Source organism: Macrobrachium nipponense, chromosome 38 (assembly GCF_015104395.2).
Source record: "Macrobrachium nipponense isolate FS-2020 chromosome 38, ASM1510439v2, whole genome shotgun sequence".
In the NCBI taxonomy this organism is placed as follows: Eukaryota; Metazoa; Arthropoda; class Malacostraca; order Decapoda; family Palaemonidae; genus Macrobrachium; species Macrobrachium nipponense.
Genome location: NC_061098.1, coordinates 4246182 through 4263436, shown reverse-complemented (window position 1 = coordinate 4263436; position 17255 = coordinate 4246182). Strand labels below are relative to the sequence as shown.

The following is a 17255-nucleotide window of genomic DNA, read 5'->3' as shown; positions in this document are numbered from 1 at the left end:
AGCACCCAAATGGATGACCACAGGAAGAACATCCTTAGTACAAAAAAGACAAGAGTAAGGGAATATAGCCAGTAACTACAGGCCTATCACCTGCCTACCAATAATGTGGAAGTTACTAACAGGTATCATCAGTAAAGGCTATACAACTACCTAGAGGAGACAAACACCATCCCCCACCAACAGAAAGGCTGCAGAAGGAAGTGTACGGGGCACAAAAGACCAGCTCCTGATAGACAAAATGGTAATGAAGAACAGTAGGAGAAGGAAAACCAACCTAAGCATGGCATGGATAGACTATAAGAAAGCCTTCGACATGATACCACACACATGGCTAATAGAATGCCTGAAAATATATGGGCGGGAGAGGAAAATACCATCAGCTTCCTCAAAAATACAATGCGCAACTGGAATACAATTACTTACAAGCTCTGGAAAAAGACTAGCAGAGGTTAATATCAGAGAGGGATCTTCCAGGGCGACTCACTGTCCCCACTACTCTTCGTAGTAGCCATGATTCCCATGACAAAAGTACTACAGAAGATGGATGCCGGGTACCAACTCAAGAAAAGAGGCAACAAAAATCAACCATCTGATGTTCATGGACGACATCAAGCTGTATGGTAAGAGCATCAAGGAAATAGATACCCTAATCCAGACTGTAAGGATTGTATCTGGAGACAATCAGGATGGAGTTTGGAATAGAAAAATGCGCCTTAGTCAACATACAAAAGGCAAAGTAACGAGAACTGAAGGGATAAAGCTACCAGATTGGGGAGCAACATCAAACACATAGATGAGACAGGATACAAATACCTGGGAATAATGGAAGGAGGAGATTACAAAAACACCAAGAGATAAGATGGACACGATCAGGAAAGAATATATGCAGAGACTCAAGGCGATACTCAAATCAAAACTCAACGCCGGAAATATGATAAAACCAAAAGGCCATAAACACATGGGCAGTGCCAGTAATCAGATACAGCGCAGGAATAGTGGAATGGACGAAGGCAGAACTCCGCAGCATAGATCAGAAAAACCAGGAAACAAATGACAATACACAAAGCACTACACCCAAGAGCAAAATACGGACAGACTATACATAACACGAAAGGAAGGAGGGAGAGGACTACTAAGTATAGAGGACTGCGTCAACATCGAAAACAGAGCACTGGGGTGGGGCAATATCTGAAAACCAGTGAAGACGAGTGGCTAAAGAGTGCATGGGAAGAAGGACTAATAAAAGTAGACGAAGACCCAGAAATATACAGAGACAGGAGAAAGACAGAAAGAACAGAGACCTGGCACAACAAACCAATGCACGGACAATACATGAGACAGACTAAAGAACTAGCCAGCGATGACAATTGGCAATGGCTACAGAGGGGAGAGCTAAAGAAGGAAACTGAAGGAATGATAACAGCGCACAAGATCAGGCCCTAAGAACCAGATATGTTCAAAGTATGATAGACGGAAATAACATCTCTCCCATATGTAGGAAGTGCAATACGAAAAATGAAACCATAAACCACATAGCAAGTGAATGCCCGGCACTTGCACAGAACAGATACAAAAAGAGGCATGATTCAGTGGCAAAAGCCTCCACTGGAGCCTGTGCAAGAAACTCAGCTACCTTGCCAGTAATAAGTGGTACGAGCACCAACCTGAGGGAGTGATAGAAAACGATCAGGCAAAGATCCTCTGGGACTATGGTATCAGAACGGATAGGGTGATACGTGCAAACAGACCAGACGTGACGTTGATTGACAAAGTCAAGAAGAAAGTATCACTCATTGACGTCGCAATACCATGGGACACCAGAGTTGAAGAGAAGAGAGGAAAAAAATGGATAAGTATCAAGATCTGAAAATAGAAATAAGAAGGATATGGGATATGCCAGTGGAAATCGTACCCATAATCATAGGAGCACTAGGCACGATCCCAAGATCCCTGAAAAGGAATCTAGAAAACTAGAGGCTGAAGTAGCTCCGGGCCTCATGCAGAAGAGTGTGATCCTAGAAACGGCACACATAGTAAGAAAAGTGATGGACTCCTAAGGAGGCAGGATGCAACCCGGAACCCCACACTATAAATACCACCCAGTTGAATTGGAGGACTGTGATAGAGCAAAAAAAAAAAAAAAAAAAACAAAAAAAAAAAAAAAAAAAAAAAAAAAAAAAAAAAAAAAAATTAATAATAATAATAATAATAATAATAAAACATAATAATAATAATCAATAATACTTTATTTGAAAGAACGGCTACTTCAGCAGCTTTACACTTGTAGAGATTCTTCTCTATTTTACGAATAGCGGCTTTTTCGGTGCTACTTAAACAGGCTAGTAGAGCGCCTATAGAGGTCATGGTCAAATACAGTGTCAAAATAGGTGTATATATTTGAATTTTACAGATAAGCTATGATACCATAGTCATCAAAGTCATTAACGATTTTCTCTCTCTCTCTCTCTCTCTCTCTCTCTTTCTTAAAGCGAGCTTTCGTCTGGAGCTGCCAGACATCCTCGGGCTTGGAAGCTGAGGGTGGAATGATCTTGGTGTGGTGTCCGTCCTCCATATATTTGGGGTTGGCAGCAGGGGGTCTGCCCCATGCTGATCTCCTATTGGCTGGTGGCGGTGAGTCTTCGCAACCTTATTTCTGAAAATGTATCCCCGACCGACGACACCAAGAATATCGACTTAATCATATATTACCAGAATCGGAGGACACGCGACCTTATTATGAAAAATAACCCCTCTCCACAGGTACGAGACCCCCTGAAGCAGACGCATGTAGTGTACCAGTATACATGCCCAGTCCGCGAATGCAGTGGCGCCTACATAGGTATGACTACCATGCGCCTGTCGAAGAGACTCTCATGCTATGCCCAAGAGGGGGCTATCAAGAATCACGCCCGCACCAAACATCAAGAGGCCATCTCCCGGGATGTCATCATAAAGAACACGAAAATCATCGGGAAGGCTCCTGATGCCCATCGGTTGGGCCTGCTGGAGGCGCTTCTCGACGCAGGAAGAATTTCTCCTCCCTACGAGTATGAGAAGACCTGCCACCAACAATGACACCACCGATCACGACAACTCCACGGAAGACAACGCCCCCGAACGAGGTACTCCAGCAGCCGATGGAAATCAAATTAGCCGCTCAGCAGGTCTAGACGGCTGCAGGATCTGCAGCATCGCAACCATCGACTCGGAAAAAGTGGCTCCAATAGGAGATCAGCATGAGGCAGACCCCCTGCTGCCAACCCCAAATATAAGGAGGACGGACACCACACCAAGATCAGTCCACCCTCAGCTTCCCAGCCTGAGGATGTCTGGCAGCTCCAGACGAAAGCTCGCTTTAAAAGAGAGAGAGAGAGAGAGAGAGAGAGAGAGAGAGAGAGAGAGAGAGAGAAAATCGTTAATGACTTTGATGACTGTGGTATCATAGTTTATTTGTAAAATTCAAATATATACACCTATTTTTACACTGTATTTGATCATGACCTCTATAGGCGCTCTACTAGCCTGTTTAAGCAGCACGGAAAAAGCCGCTATTCGTAAAATAGAGAAGAATCTCTACAAGTGTAAAGCTGCTGAAGTAGCCATTACCTTTAATAAAGTATGCTTGAGAGAAGGTCTGCTTCCTAAGTACAATAATAATAATAATAATAATAATAATAGTAATAATAATAATAATTGGCTTAAGCTATCCAGCAAATTACATGTTATCTTATGATTACATTGAAGAAAAACCTTAACATTCACTAATCTATGCAGCTTTTCACTCTTTACCATTCACCAACTACACAATTCACTCATAAGTGCATTCATTCTTCTTCGTCACTCTTATCTTACACCTGCGCCACCTGTTTTTTTTCACAAGGGAAATAACTTACACATCACGTGGGTCCTTAAATAGTAATCAACAAGTATCACCTGTCTGCGAGAAGTACTGAGCGAAATATCTCAGGGAAGTGATCACGTCGAATATCTGAACGTGATCACCGCGAAGGACAAGGTCGTAATAGAGCATAAAGTCTCCGATCTTGCGATCCACGTAGCGTCCTGCTGATCCAGCGTCGTCCAGGGCTCTGACGTCACCGGATGGCACTTTCTGCGGGCATGAATGGAGGAGGAGTTTGTGAATGAATGCTACTACTACTACTACTACTACTACTACTACTACTACTTTGGTTAAGTCGAATAATAATAATAATAATAATAATAATAATAATAATAATAATAATAATAATAATAATAAAAGACCAGCTCCTGATAGACAAAATGGTAATGAAGAACAGTAGGAGAAGGAAAACCAACCTAAGCTTGGCATGGATAGACTATAAGAAAGCCTTCGACATGATACCACACTCATGGCTAATAGAATTACCTGAAAATATATGGGGCAGAGGAAAACACCATCAGCTTCCTCAAAAATACAATGCGCAACTGGAATACAATACTTACAAGCTCTGGAATAAGACTAGCAGAGGTTAATATCAGGAGAGGGATCTTCCAGGGCGACTCACTGTCACCACTACTCTTCGTAGTAGCCACGATTCCCATGACAAAAGTACTACAAAAGATGGATGCCGGGTACCAACTCAAGAAAAGAAGTAACAGAATCAACCATCTGATGTTCACGGACGACATCAAGCTGCATGGTAAGAGCATCAAGGAAATAGATACCCTAATCCAGACTGTAAGGATTGTATCTGGGGACATCAGGATGGAGTTTGGAATAGAAAAATGCGCCTTAGTCAACATACAAAAAGGCAAAGTAACGAGAACTGAAGGGATAAGCTACCAAGATGGGAGCAACATCAAACACATAGATGAGACGGGATACAAATACCTGGGAATAATGGAAGGAGGGGATATAAAACACCAAGAGATGAAGGACACGATCAGGAAAGAATATATGCAGAGACTCAAGGCGGTACTCAAGTCAAAACTCAACGCCGGAAATATGATAAAAGCCATAAACACATGGGCAGTGCCAGTAATCAGATACAGCGCAGGAATAGTGGAATGGACGAAGGCAGAACTCCGCAGCATAGATCAGAAAACCAGGAAACATATGACAATACACAAAGCACTACACCCAAGAGCAAATACGGACAGACTATACACAACACGAAAGGAAGGAGGGAGAGGACTACTAAGTATAGAGGACCGCGTCAACATCGAGAACAGAGCACTGGGGCAATATCTGAAAACCAGTGAAGACGAGTCGCTCAAGAGTGCATGGGAAGAAGGAATAATAAAAGTAGACGAAGACCCAGAAATATACAGAGACAGGAGAATGACAGACAGAACAGAGGAATGGCACAACAAACCAATGCATGGATAATACATGAGACAGACTAAAGAACTAGCCAGCGATGACAATTGGCAATGGCTACAGAGGGGAGAGCTAAAGAAGGAAACTGAAGGAATGATAACAGCGGCACAAGATCAGGCCCTAAGAACCAGATATGTTCAAAGAACGATAGACGGAAATAACATCTCTCCCATATGTAGGAAGTGCAATACTAAAAATGAAACCATAAACCACATGGCAAGCGAATGTCCGGCACTTGCACAGAACCAGTACAAAAAGAGGCATGATTCAGTGGCAAAAGCCCTCCACTGGAGCCTGTGCAAGAAACATCAGCTACCTTGCTGTAATAAGTGGTATGAGCACCAATCTGTGGGAGTGATAGAAGACGATCAGGCAAAGATCCTCTGGGACTATGGTATCAGAACGGATAGGGTGATACGTGCAAATAGACCAGACGTGACGTTGATTGACAAAGTCAAGAAGAAAGTATAACTCATTGATGTCGCAATACCATGGGACACCAGAGTTGAAGAGAAAGAGAGGGAAAAAATGGATAAGTATCAAGATCTGAAAATAGAAATAAGAAGGATATGGGATATGCCAGTGGAAATCGTACCCATAATCATAGGAGCACTAGGCACGATCCCAAGAACCCTGAAAAGGAATGTAGAAAAACTAGACGCTGAAGTAGCTCCAGGACTCATGCAGAAGAGTGTGATCCTAGAAACGGCGCACATAGTAAGAAAAGTGATGGACTCCTAAGGAGGCAGGATGCAACCCGGAACCCCACACTATAAATACCACCCAGTCAAATTGGAGGACTGTGATAGAGCAAAAAAAAAAAAAAAAAAAAAAAAAAAAATAATGATAATAAATATGTGGTGCCGTGGCAGAGTGGGTTAGGTCGTCAATTGACTGATTAAGCAACATTGGGGCTGGTCAGTCGTTGGATGGGTGACCGCTCTCCTCGGTGTTGATTCCTTGGGAAAGGATCTTTACCATAATTTCCTCAGTCTATTCAGCTGTAAATGAGTACCTATTCCTGATGGGGTAGGGTCCAGCTACGGGGTTAAATAGCAAAACTCAGCAATGATGGAAAGAAATGAAGGATTAAACGACAACGACGTAAATGGAACCTCTGGCAACAGAGGAGCTTCGTCCGGCAGCCAGGTATTCAGCCCAATTGAAGGGGAAGACGGTCAGGTACTTGGAGGTCATCATCCAGCAACTGACCACCACAACGACAGTAACCAACAACCAGAGACTGGAGCTACAGAGGCAAACCAGAGGAAGAAATGGACAAGAGAAGAAAATAAGGAAATATGGAGATGCTACATCAGAAGCAACCCGACGGAGAGAGGATATAGAGGAAGGTTGGTCAACATCTGGAATGAGAGGAATAACACCCCCCAAACAGAGCAGAGGCTAGCAGACCAAGTAAGGAACATAAAGAAAAAGAACTGGGTTTCCCTAACAGAAAGAGACAGGACGGAATGGGTAGAAAAGATCAGACAATGGATGAAGCCAGATACAGAGAGAACAAATATCCCCTCCCTCCATGAAAGCCTACAACACCAAGAAATTAAGGGAGAAAACAAGTGAGGTCCATGAAATAATGAGACTAATACACACCACCAATATCACAGAAACAAATAACTTGACATATGCAGGAGCAAGATTAGTAGCAGAACTGATGGGGATACGAACACCAACACAACTAGCACAACCAACTCCAACAGAGACCAAAACTGCAACCGCCTTGGAAAAAGCGCCTGGAAAAGCAAATCATGGTGATGAGATCTTACATGAGTAAACTGAAAGAGATGGCAGAAAAAAGGCTAAGAAGTAAGAAAACAAGGGAGGAACTGAACGAGAAATACAAAGTACATGAGAGGGGACTAAACAACACAATAGAAGATGTAAAACAGAGGCTTAAGGCCAAAGCACATAAGATCCAACGGTACACTAACAGGAATAAGGGATACCAACAGAACAAACTATTCAGAACCAACCAGAAAAGACTATACAGCTAACTAAGAGGGGAAGACAACCACCAAGAAATTCCTGAAGCCGAACCTAGTAAGAGACTCTGGGAAAACATATGAAGCAATCCGGTATCACACACATGGCTCCAGGAAGTCAAGGCAGAAGAAACAGGGAGAATAAAACAAAGATTCACGGACATCACGACAGACACAGTCAGACACCAACCATGCGCCCAAATAGATGACACAGGAAGAACATCCTTAGTCCAGAAAGACAAGTCAGGGAAATATAGCCAGTAACTACAGGCCTATCACCTGCCTACCAATAATGTGGAAGTTACTAACAGGTATCATCAGTGAAAGGCTATACAACTACTTAGAGGATACAAACACCATCCCCCACCAACAGAAAGGCGGCAGAAGGAAGTGTAGGGGCACAAAAGACCAGCTCCTGATAGACAAAATGGTAATGAAGAACAGAAAGAGAAGGAAAACCAACCTAGGCATGATTCCCATCTGATGTTCATGGACGACATCAAGCTGTATGGTAAGAGCATCAAAGAAATAGATACCCTAATCCAGACTGTAAGGATTGTATTTGGAGACATCAGGATGGAGTTTGGAATAGAAAAATGGGCCTTAGTTAACATACAAAAGGGCAAAGTAACAAGGACTGAAGGAATAAAGCTACCAGATGGGAGCAACATCAAACACATAGATGAGACGGGATACAAATACCTGGGAATAATGGAAGGGGGGGGATATAAAACACCAAGAGATGAAGGACACGATCAGGAAAGAATATGTGCAGAGACTCAAGGCGATTCTCAAGTCAAAGCTCAACGCCAGAAATATAATAAAAGCCATAAACACATGGGCAGTACCAGTAATCAGATACAGCGCAGGAATAGTGGAATGGACGAAGGCAGACCTCCGCAACATAGACCAGAAAAGCAGGAAACATATGTCAATACACAAAGCACTACATCCAAGAGGAAATACGGGCAGACTATACATAACACGAAAGGAAGGAGGGAGGGGACTACTAAGTATAGAGGACTGCGTCAACATCGAGAACAGAGCACTGGGGCAATATCTGAAAACCAGTGAAGACGAGTCGCTCAAGAGTGCATGGGAAGAAGGACTAATTAAAGTAGACGAAGACCCAGTAATATACAGAGACAGGAGAATGACAAACAGAACAGAGGAATGGCACAACAAACCAATGCACGGACAATACAAGAGACAGACTAAAGAACTGGCCAGCGATGACACGTGACAATGGTTACAGAGGGGAGAGCTCAAGAAGGAAACTGAAGGAATGATAACAGCGGCACAAGATCAGGCCCTAAGAACCAGATATGTTCAAAGAACGATAGACGGAAATATCATCTCTCCCATATGTAGGAAGTGCAATACTAAAAATGAAACCATAAACCACATGGCAAGCGAATGTCCGGCACTTGCACAGAACCAGTACAAAAAGAGGCATGATTCAGTGGCAAAAACCCTCTACTGAAGCCTGTGCAAGAAACATCAGGTACCTTGCAGTAATAAGTGGTACGAGCACCAACCTGAAGGAGTGATAGAAAAAGATCAGGCAAAGATCCTCTGGGACTATGGTATCAGAACGGATAGGGTGATACGTGCAAACAGACCAGACGTGACGTTGATTGACAAAATCAAGAAGAAATAATCACTCATTGATGTCGCAATACCATGGGACACCAGAGTTGAAGAGAAAGAGAGGGAAAAAATGGATAAGTATCAAGACCTGAAAATAGACATAAGAAGGATATGGGATATGCCAGTGGAAATTGTACCCATAATCATAGGAACTCTAGGCACGATCCCAAGATCTCTGAAAAGGAATCTGGAAAAACTAGACACTGAAGTAGCTCCAGGACTCATGCAGAAGAGTGTGATCCTAGAAACGGCGCACATAGTAAGAAAAGTGATGGACTCCTAAGGAGGCAGGATACAACCTGGAACCCCACACCATAAGTACTACCCAGTCGAATTGGAAGACTGATAAAAAAAAAAATAATAATTTATTCATAAACACACACACACCACACACACACACACACACACACACACACACACACATATATATATATATATATATATATATATATATATATAATATATATGTGTGTGTGTGTGTGTGTGTGTGTAAGTGTGTATAAATGTGTGCATGTATATTGTATACAGATATTATACTATATGGATGTATATATATATACATACATATATATATATATATATATATATATATATTTATATATATATATATATATATATATATATAGTATATAATATATATATATATATATATATATATATCTATGTTATATATATATATATATATATATATATATATATATATCTATATATATATATATATATATATATAGATATGTCTATATGTTTGTGTGTTTGTGTGTATTTTACTTCTAGGGCTTTTACCATTTTAGGGTTGGGCTCGAAAAAAAAACTGACAATGCTATGCACACAGCTCTGCATTTATCAGCAATACTCTTCTTTTTCTTATTGTCTTAAATTCTACCATTCACCTTCCCCAGCAAACTAAGTAATATTAAGCCTCAGTTAATTCTTACAGTCCTTTGCCACCTTATTCCTTATACAAAGGAGTAGTTGTGCCTGTCACTCATTTCTTCAAAAGCTTTCATAGATAAAACCTAGTTATTTGTCTTTCTTCAGTTCCATCGACACTCTTCTTCTTCCGTGAGTAATGGAGAAACACGAACAACTTGACTACAATAACCTCTAAACAAACTATTTTTTTATCTAAGGAATAAACCACTTAATTAACTTCTAAACAATCTATTTTTATTAAAGGAATCAAACTACTACTTAAGTAACTTCTGAACGAACTATTTTTACCTAAGTAATAAAACCACTAACTTAAATCCTAAACAATTTATTGTCATCTAAGGAATCAAACCATTACTCTTACGAACTATTTCTATCGAAGGAGCAATCTATTTTCATCTAAGGAACCAGACCACTTCTAAAGTAACTTCTAAACAAACTATTTCCATCGACGGAATGAAACCACTACTTAATTAAGTAACTTCTAAACAAACAATTTCTATAAAGGATACAAATCCCTCACACTCAGGACATCTGTGTAGGACGTCCGTTTTTCGATGATGATCTTAGTCGACGTGGACTGGACGACGTCCTTCACGGTCTGGAAAGGCTGCGGGATGATCGTGAGGGCCATCAAAGCCCTCAAGTTCCCGTCGTAGCTGGTGTTCAAAAGCAACGCCATGAAGAGCCATCCTCCGAACAATGGTCGTTGCCAGCCTCTAAGACGCAGCTTGTTTTTGGCTGGAAGAGAACCACCCGTTTACTTTTCCAGGGACAACTTGTTTTTCCAGGATATGGAAGGAGATGCAACTGGCTTAGCTGGATGAAGGGACGAGGATCCACTGAAACCTTCGTTTTGGGAAAGGCTTTTTATTTTTTTATTGAGACAGCAATAAGAAAAAATGTTGCATTGGCTTTACCATTACTAATTGATACATAATGATGAATATATGAATGCATAAAACACTAAATCGTTTTTTGATTCACGATCTGTAACATAAATCAGGACAGGCAAATTTGATAGTAGGCATGATCTTAAACGAAAACAATATCAAAGTAAATTAGTGTATTTGTTTCATGTTTAGTCAAATTGAAAGGGATAGGTCCACTTTGCAAAATGTCAATGAAAGTATGTATTTTAATGTGTTTACTCAACCATTTCAATGCAGTCTGTATTTTTGGAACTAAGGTATGAAAGGCAGCTAAGAAAAATTGGCCCAATAAACAATATCAAACATAATTGTAAACCAATTTCTGTAACCCATTATAATACTGGTAACAGCACACCACTGAATGCGATATACCCCGTAGGTGGGGTAAGGCCGTCATTGCACCTCACGGGGTGCACTGTAGGCATTACCTTAGGACGTTTGCAATGTCCCTTCGTCCCCTGGCTGCAACCCCTTTCGTTCCTTTTTACTTTACTTCCATTCATTTTCTCTTCCTTCCATCTTACCTTTCACTATCTGCTAACAGTGTTTTAGCTGGAAGACCTCACAGATTCCAGCGCTTGGTCTGTGGCATAAAATTCAGAATCCAGTTCCACTGGAAACGTGATTAAACCTTAGCATTATTTCCAGAGCTGGAAGCCTTCGTAGATTCCAGCGCTTGGCCTGTGGCATAAAATTCATAATCCAGTTCCACTGGAAACGTGATAAACCTTAGCATTATTTCCAGAGCTGGAAGCCCTCACAGATTCCAGTGCTTGGCCTGTGGCATAAAATTCATAATCCAGTTCCACTGGAAACGTGTTATACCTTAGCACTGTTTTCAAAGCTGGAAGCCTTCATAGATTCCAGTGCTTAGCCTGTGGCATGAAATTCATAATCCAGTTCCACTGGAAACGTGTTATAAATTAGCCTTGTTTTCAAAGCTGGAAGCCTTCATATATTCCAGCGCTTGGCCTGTGGCATAAAATTCATAATCCAGTTCCACTGAAAACGTGATAAACCTTAGCACTGTTTTCAAAGCTGGAAGCCTTCATAGATTCCAGCGCTTGGCCTGTGGCATAAAATTCAGAATCCAGTTCCACTGGAAATGTGATAAACCTTAGCACTGTTTTCAAAGCTGGAAGCCTTCATAGATTCCAGCGCTTGGCCTGTGGCATAAAATTCCTAATCCAGTTCCACTGGAAACGTGATAAACCTTAGCACTGTTTTCAAAGCTGGAAGCCTTCATAGATTCCAACGCTTGGCCTGTGGCATAAAATTCAGAATCCAGTTCCACTGGAAACGTTATGAAACCTTAGCACTGTTTTCAAAGCTGGAAGCCTTCATAGATTCCAGCGCTTGGCCTGTGGCATAAAATTCAGAATCCAGTTCCACTGGAAACGTGATAAACCTTAGCACTGTTTTCAAAGCTGGAAGCCTTCATAGATTCCAGCGCTTGGCCTGTGGCATAAAATTCAGAATCCAGTTCCACTGGAAACGTGATAAACCTTAGCACTGTTTTCAAAGCTGGAAGCCTTCATAGATTCCAACGCTTGGTCTGTGGCATAAAATTCATAATCCAGTTCCACTGGAAACGTGATAAACCTTAGCATTGTTTTTAAAGCTGGAAGCCTTCATAGATTCCAGCACTTGGCCTGTGCTATAAAATTCATAATCCAGTTCCACTGGAAACGTGATAAACCTTAGCATTGTTTTCAAAGCTGGAAGCCTTCATAGATTCCAGCGCTTGGCCTGTGGCATAAAATTCGTAATCCAGTTCCACTGGAAACGTGATAAACCTTAGCGCTGTTTTCAAAGCTGGAAGCCTTCATAGATTCCAGCGCTTGGCCTGTGGCATAAAATTCATAATCCAGTTCCACTGGAAACGTGATAAACCTTAGCATTATTTTCAAAGCTGGAAGCCTTCATAGATTCCAGCGTTTGGCCTGTGGCATAAAATTCAGAATCCAGTTCCACTGGAAACGTGATAAACCTTAGCACTGTTTTCAAAGCTGGAAGCCTTCATAGATTCCAGCGCTTGGCCTGTGGCATAAAATTCATAATCCAGTTCCACTGGAAACGTGATTAACCTTAGCATTGTTTTCAAAGCTGGAAGCCTTCATAGATTCCAGCGCTTGGCCTGTGGCATAAAATAAATAATCCAGTTCCACTGGAAACGTGATAAACCTTAGCATTGTTTTCAAAGCTGGAAGCCTTCATAGATTCCAGCGCTTGGCCTGTGGCATAAAATTCACAATCCAGTTCCATTGTAAACGTGATTAACCTTAGCATTGTTTTCAAAGCTGGAAGCCTTCATAGATTCTAACGCTTGGCCTGTGGCATAAAATTCATAATCCAGTTCCACTGGAAACGTGATAAACCTTAGCATTATTTTCAAAGCTGGAAGCCTTCATAGATTCCAGCGCTTGGTCTGTGGCATAAAATAAATAATCCACTTCCACTGGAAACGTGATAAACCTTAGCATTGTTTTCAAAGCTGGAAGCCTTCATAGATTCCAACGCTTGGTCTGTGGCATAAAATTCATAATCCAGTTGCACTGGAAACGCGGTAAACCTCACCGTTTCCCATCGTGGTTTGAGCATACTGGAACAAGGCTCTCCCGAACGTGAGGATCCAGCTACTCTCGGAATTGGTGATCCTTTCGAAAGTAGCGTCTAACAGCGACAGGACCAGAAGGGTGATGAAGAATCCAGCCCAAACGGTGCCTGTCAGGGGGTACAGGAAGCTCCAGGGGTCGACTTGGGCGCTGCCCCTCGCGCCCATGATCGACAGGGTGCCGAAGGAGAAAGGCATGGTGTAGTCGATGTACGTGGATCGACTGTGGATGACTTGCAGAGGTCCGAGGGCCGCGTCGACTTGCTGTGGATGGAGGTGGAAGGAGATGGTTTAAAATGTCATTGGAGAAACGAAGCCATATTTATATATGTAGTACGTATATTTACAGATAAATCTGTACAGAGAGCTTTCGGGAATCTGTTCGACTGAAAACGGGAATCGAACAGATTCCCGGAAGATCTCTGTACTGATTTATCTTGCAGTATATGAAAACTTGCATAACTGTGGATTTGTTTCTCTATTTCAAGACTCTTGCTACCTGGAGTAGTTTTTAATTTTTTTAATGAGGTGAAACTGAATCTCTTTCCCTCTACTGTTTCAATATATAAATAAATATTTGTCTGTACTTTCTTCTTACTGAAAATGCGTTGGCCATTTTTAAAAGATATATATATATATATATATATATATATATATATATATATATTATATATATATATATAAATGTTTCATGAATTAAGAATTAATATTAACTCTGAAAAAGGCTTAGGACATAAACTGCAATAAACAAATCTAAAGAGACTACTAACCATTATATAAAAAATGTTAAATTACATATATAAAGAAAAGTTACGCTCTTCATTTCAAAGAAAAATAATTTCCCATAGTTTGCTGAGATATCCTGAATTGGCAATCATGGATATCTTGGTCTGTAATTTACTCTGTAAATAATTACCTTAGTAAAGCTAAAAGATTCTAAAATTCTCCAAACATGATTTTAATGATTATGTCTGACATAATGAGTATCACGGCTGTTGCTATTACCTGTCCATTTATCTATCTGTTTATCTATGTAGCTTTCTATCTATCAATGGTTCTCTGACACTTACTTTGCCAACGAGCTGACCAACCATTCCTGTCCAGCTGCCGTTGGGAACTTGGACCCCAAAACCACCATCTGGTGGGACCACCTGCTTGTATCTGTTACCAACAGATTGGAACCTTTTTAGTAATTGGAAGAATTTGCTAAATTCTATGACCAGGAGCATTCGTTACATGGAATAGATATAGCAACAAATAATTGTAGTTATGTGGATCACATTTTGTAACAGCAAGACCAGAAGAATATATAAAAACAGATAATGCAGTTATGTGGATCACATTTATGTAACAGCAAGACTAGGAGAATTCGTTGCATGATATAAATGGAAGATATAACTGCAGAATATTGATCAGTTTTATGTAACAACAAAATATTATTTTTCATGAAGTCTGCAAGGAATTCTAGTCATTTTACGCTTGCATTAGATGATTTTTTTTCTAAATATTTCAGTTCTTTATAAAATGGATAGATGGGTCAGCATAAATGTCAAAATTGCCAAGTTTCAGCTTCATATTTTCTTCTCACAATGTGCAGAACAGTGAACGAACTTATCAGTTCATCTTCAGATAAATAGCTTCAGTTGTTTACAAAATATCGTGGGGCTGAGAAAATCAATTGATTTATAAATAGTGTAATTATATCACATAAACAGATTTTTTGAGCAATGCAATCAATTCCATGTCAGTTGAACTACTTAAGTTAGCAATTACAAAATGTGTTGGTCTAGGGCTGGGCGAATCAATTCAGCTTTATTTTAAAATTCTATGGACACATTAGATATATTTAGTTTGATAAATAGATTTCTTTCCAATTAAACAAATTTGCCATTTCATACACATCATTCAGAATGATATAGCCTGACAAATAGATTTCTTCTAAGTTAGGAAGTCTCATCTGCATTAGCCATAAACAGTTGGTTAAAACGATCAATCAATAATTATACAGGCTAATTTCCCTTTGGAGCCATCTTGGACTTACAGTCTATTGCCTGTCCAAAAGGGTTTCCAACTGGAGAATTACAGAACGGAAGTAAAAAAAAAAAAAAAAAAAAAAAAAAAAATAACACCTTTTGAAACTTACGTGAAGTTGATAGAAGTCGCCAGGATCTCCAGCATGTAGCTCATGGGTCCTGCGATTGGGAAATTGGTGGGAATTCCTGCGAGAACTGTCGGGGTGGTCATGTCTTCTTTCTTGATGAAGGTGTGAGGGGGGTAAGACACCATCGTGAAGAGCAAGGTCGGGGCTTCTTTGAAACTGCCCGGGAGAGATAATTCAGTGGGTAAATTCAAAGGAATTCAACAACAAATGGTTGGTGATTCCTTAAAACTATCCAGAAAAGAAATCATTAAAAATCTACTGGATGAATCCAAGTCAATTCAAGTACGAATGCTTGAGGATTCCTTAAAACTGTCCAGAAAAGAAATAATTAAAAATCTACTGGAGGAACCCAAATTAATTCAAGTACGAATGGTTGAGAATCCAAATCAATTCAAGTACGAATGGTTGAGGATTCCTTAAAACTCTTCAGAAAAGATAATTCAACAGGTGAATTCAAATGAATACAACTACAAATTGTTGAGGCTTTCTTAAAACTGTCGAAGAAAGAAAAACATCAAGATTCACAGGAGGCTTTCTTAAAACTGTCTGATAAAGACATTTCACTAGGTGAATTCAAAGGCATTTAAAAACAAACCAATTTCAGCAAAAATGGTTGAGGATTCCTTAAAACTGAAACCCCCCCCCCCAAATAAAAAATATTTCACTGGGGGAATTCAAATGCGTTCAAGAATAAATGATAGGGCCTTCAGAAAATAAAAAAAAGATAATAATTTGCTGGATGCATTCAAATGAATAAAAAAAAATGATTTGAGATTCCTTAAAAATTTTCAGAAAATAAAAAATTAAAATTTAGGAGATGAATTCAAGTGAATTCAATAAAAGTTTTTTGGGTGCTTCCTTGACGCTTCAGGTAATGCAAGTCACTGGATGAATTCAAATGATTTCAAAAACAAGCGATAGGAGCTTCCTTAAAACTGTCTAGAAAAAAAAGAAAAAAAAATAACGAGATGAATTCAAGTGTATTCAAGAATAATGGTTTGGTGCTTCCATAAAACTGCCCAGAAAAATAGAGAAAAATTTACTGGATGAATTCAAATGAATTAGAAAACAAATGATTGAGGCTTAATTGACACTTTAGAAAAGGCAATTCGCTGGGTGAATTCAAACGAATTAAAAAACTAGTGGTTAGGGCTTCCATGACACTTCAGAAAAGGGAATTCAAATTCAAATGAATTCAAGAGGAAACGTTGTTATCTTTTATAGATAGTAAGTGTACTCAGTCAGTTTAAGGATCACTATCATTCTAGCATTAAAATGATAGTATATATTATATATATATATATATATATATATATATATATATATATATATATATATATATATATATATATATATGCTTAAAAAATCACAGTAGATGCACGTGACTTCATAAATAAGCGAATACAACGGGAAATGAAAGTCAGGAATCCAAGCGCTTTCGTCTTTATTCAGACATCGTTAAGGAGCTACTGAAGTACAATCGGAGAGGAAGGCCTCAGGTACAAACAAGATCAGGAATACCAGATGGTTAATTATCAAAAGGGTAAAAATTAAAAGGGATAATCCAGGATTATCGGATATCACACGGTCACAAACTTAAACAGATTCTGACCCTAACCGAAATTAC

At 39.9% G+C, this 17255-nt stretch overlaps 1 protein-coding gene across 1 annotated transcript in view; it reads right to left on the bottom strand.

The window, feature by feature from the left end:
* Positions 1-2871: 2871 nt before the first annotated feature.
* LOC135209501 (probable glutamate receptor) overlaps positions 2872-17255 on the bottom strand; it is a 16063-nt gene continuing 1679 nt past the window's right edge. The window contains exons 2-7 of the mRNA XM_064242155.1: positions 15611-15784; positions 14538-14628; positions 13431-13731; positions 10445-10662; positions 3934-4111; positions 2872-3059 (exon numbers count right to left, since the gene is read on the bottom strand). Coding sequence (XP_064098225.1) covers positions 2872-3059; positions 3934-4111; positions 10445-10662; positions 13431-13731; positions 14538-14628; positions 15611-15784 — 1150 coding nt within the window. The remainder of the gene's footprint in view (positions 3060-3933; positions 4112-10444; positions 10663-13430; positions 13732-14537; positions 14629-15610; positions 15785-17255) is intronic.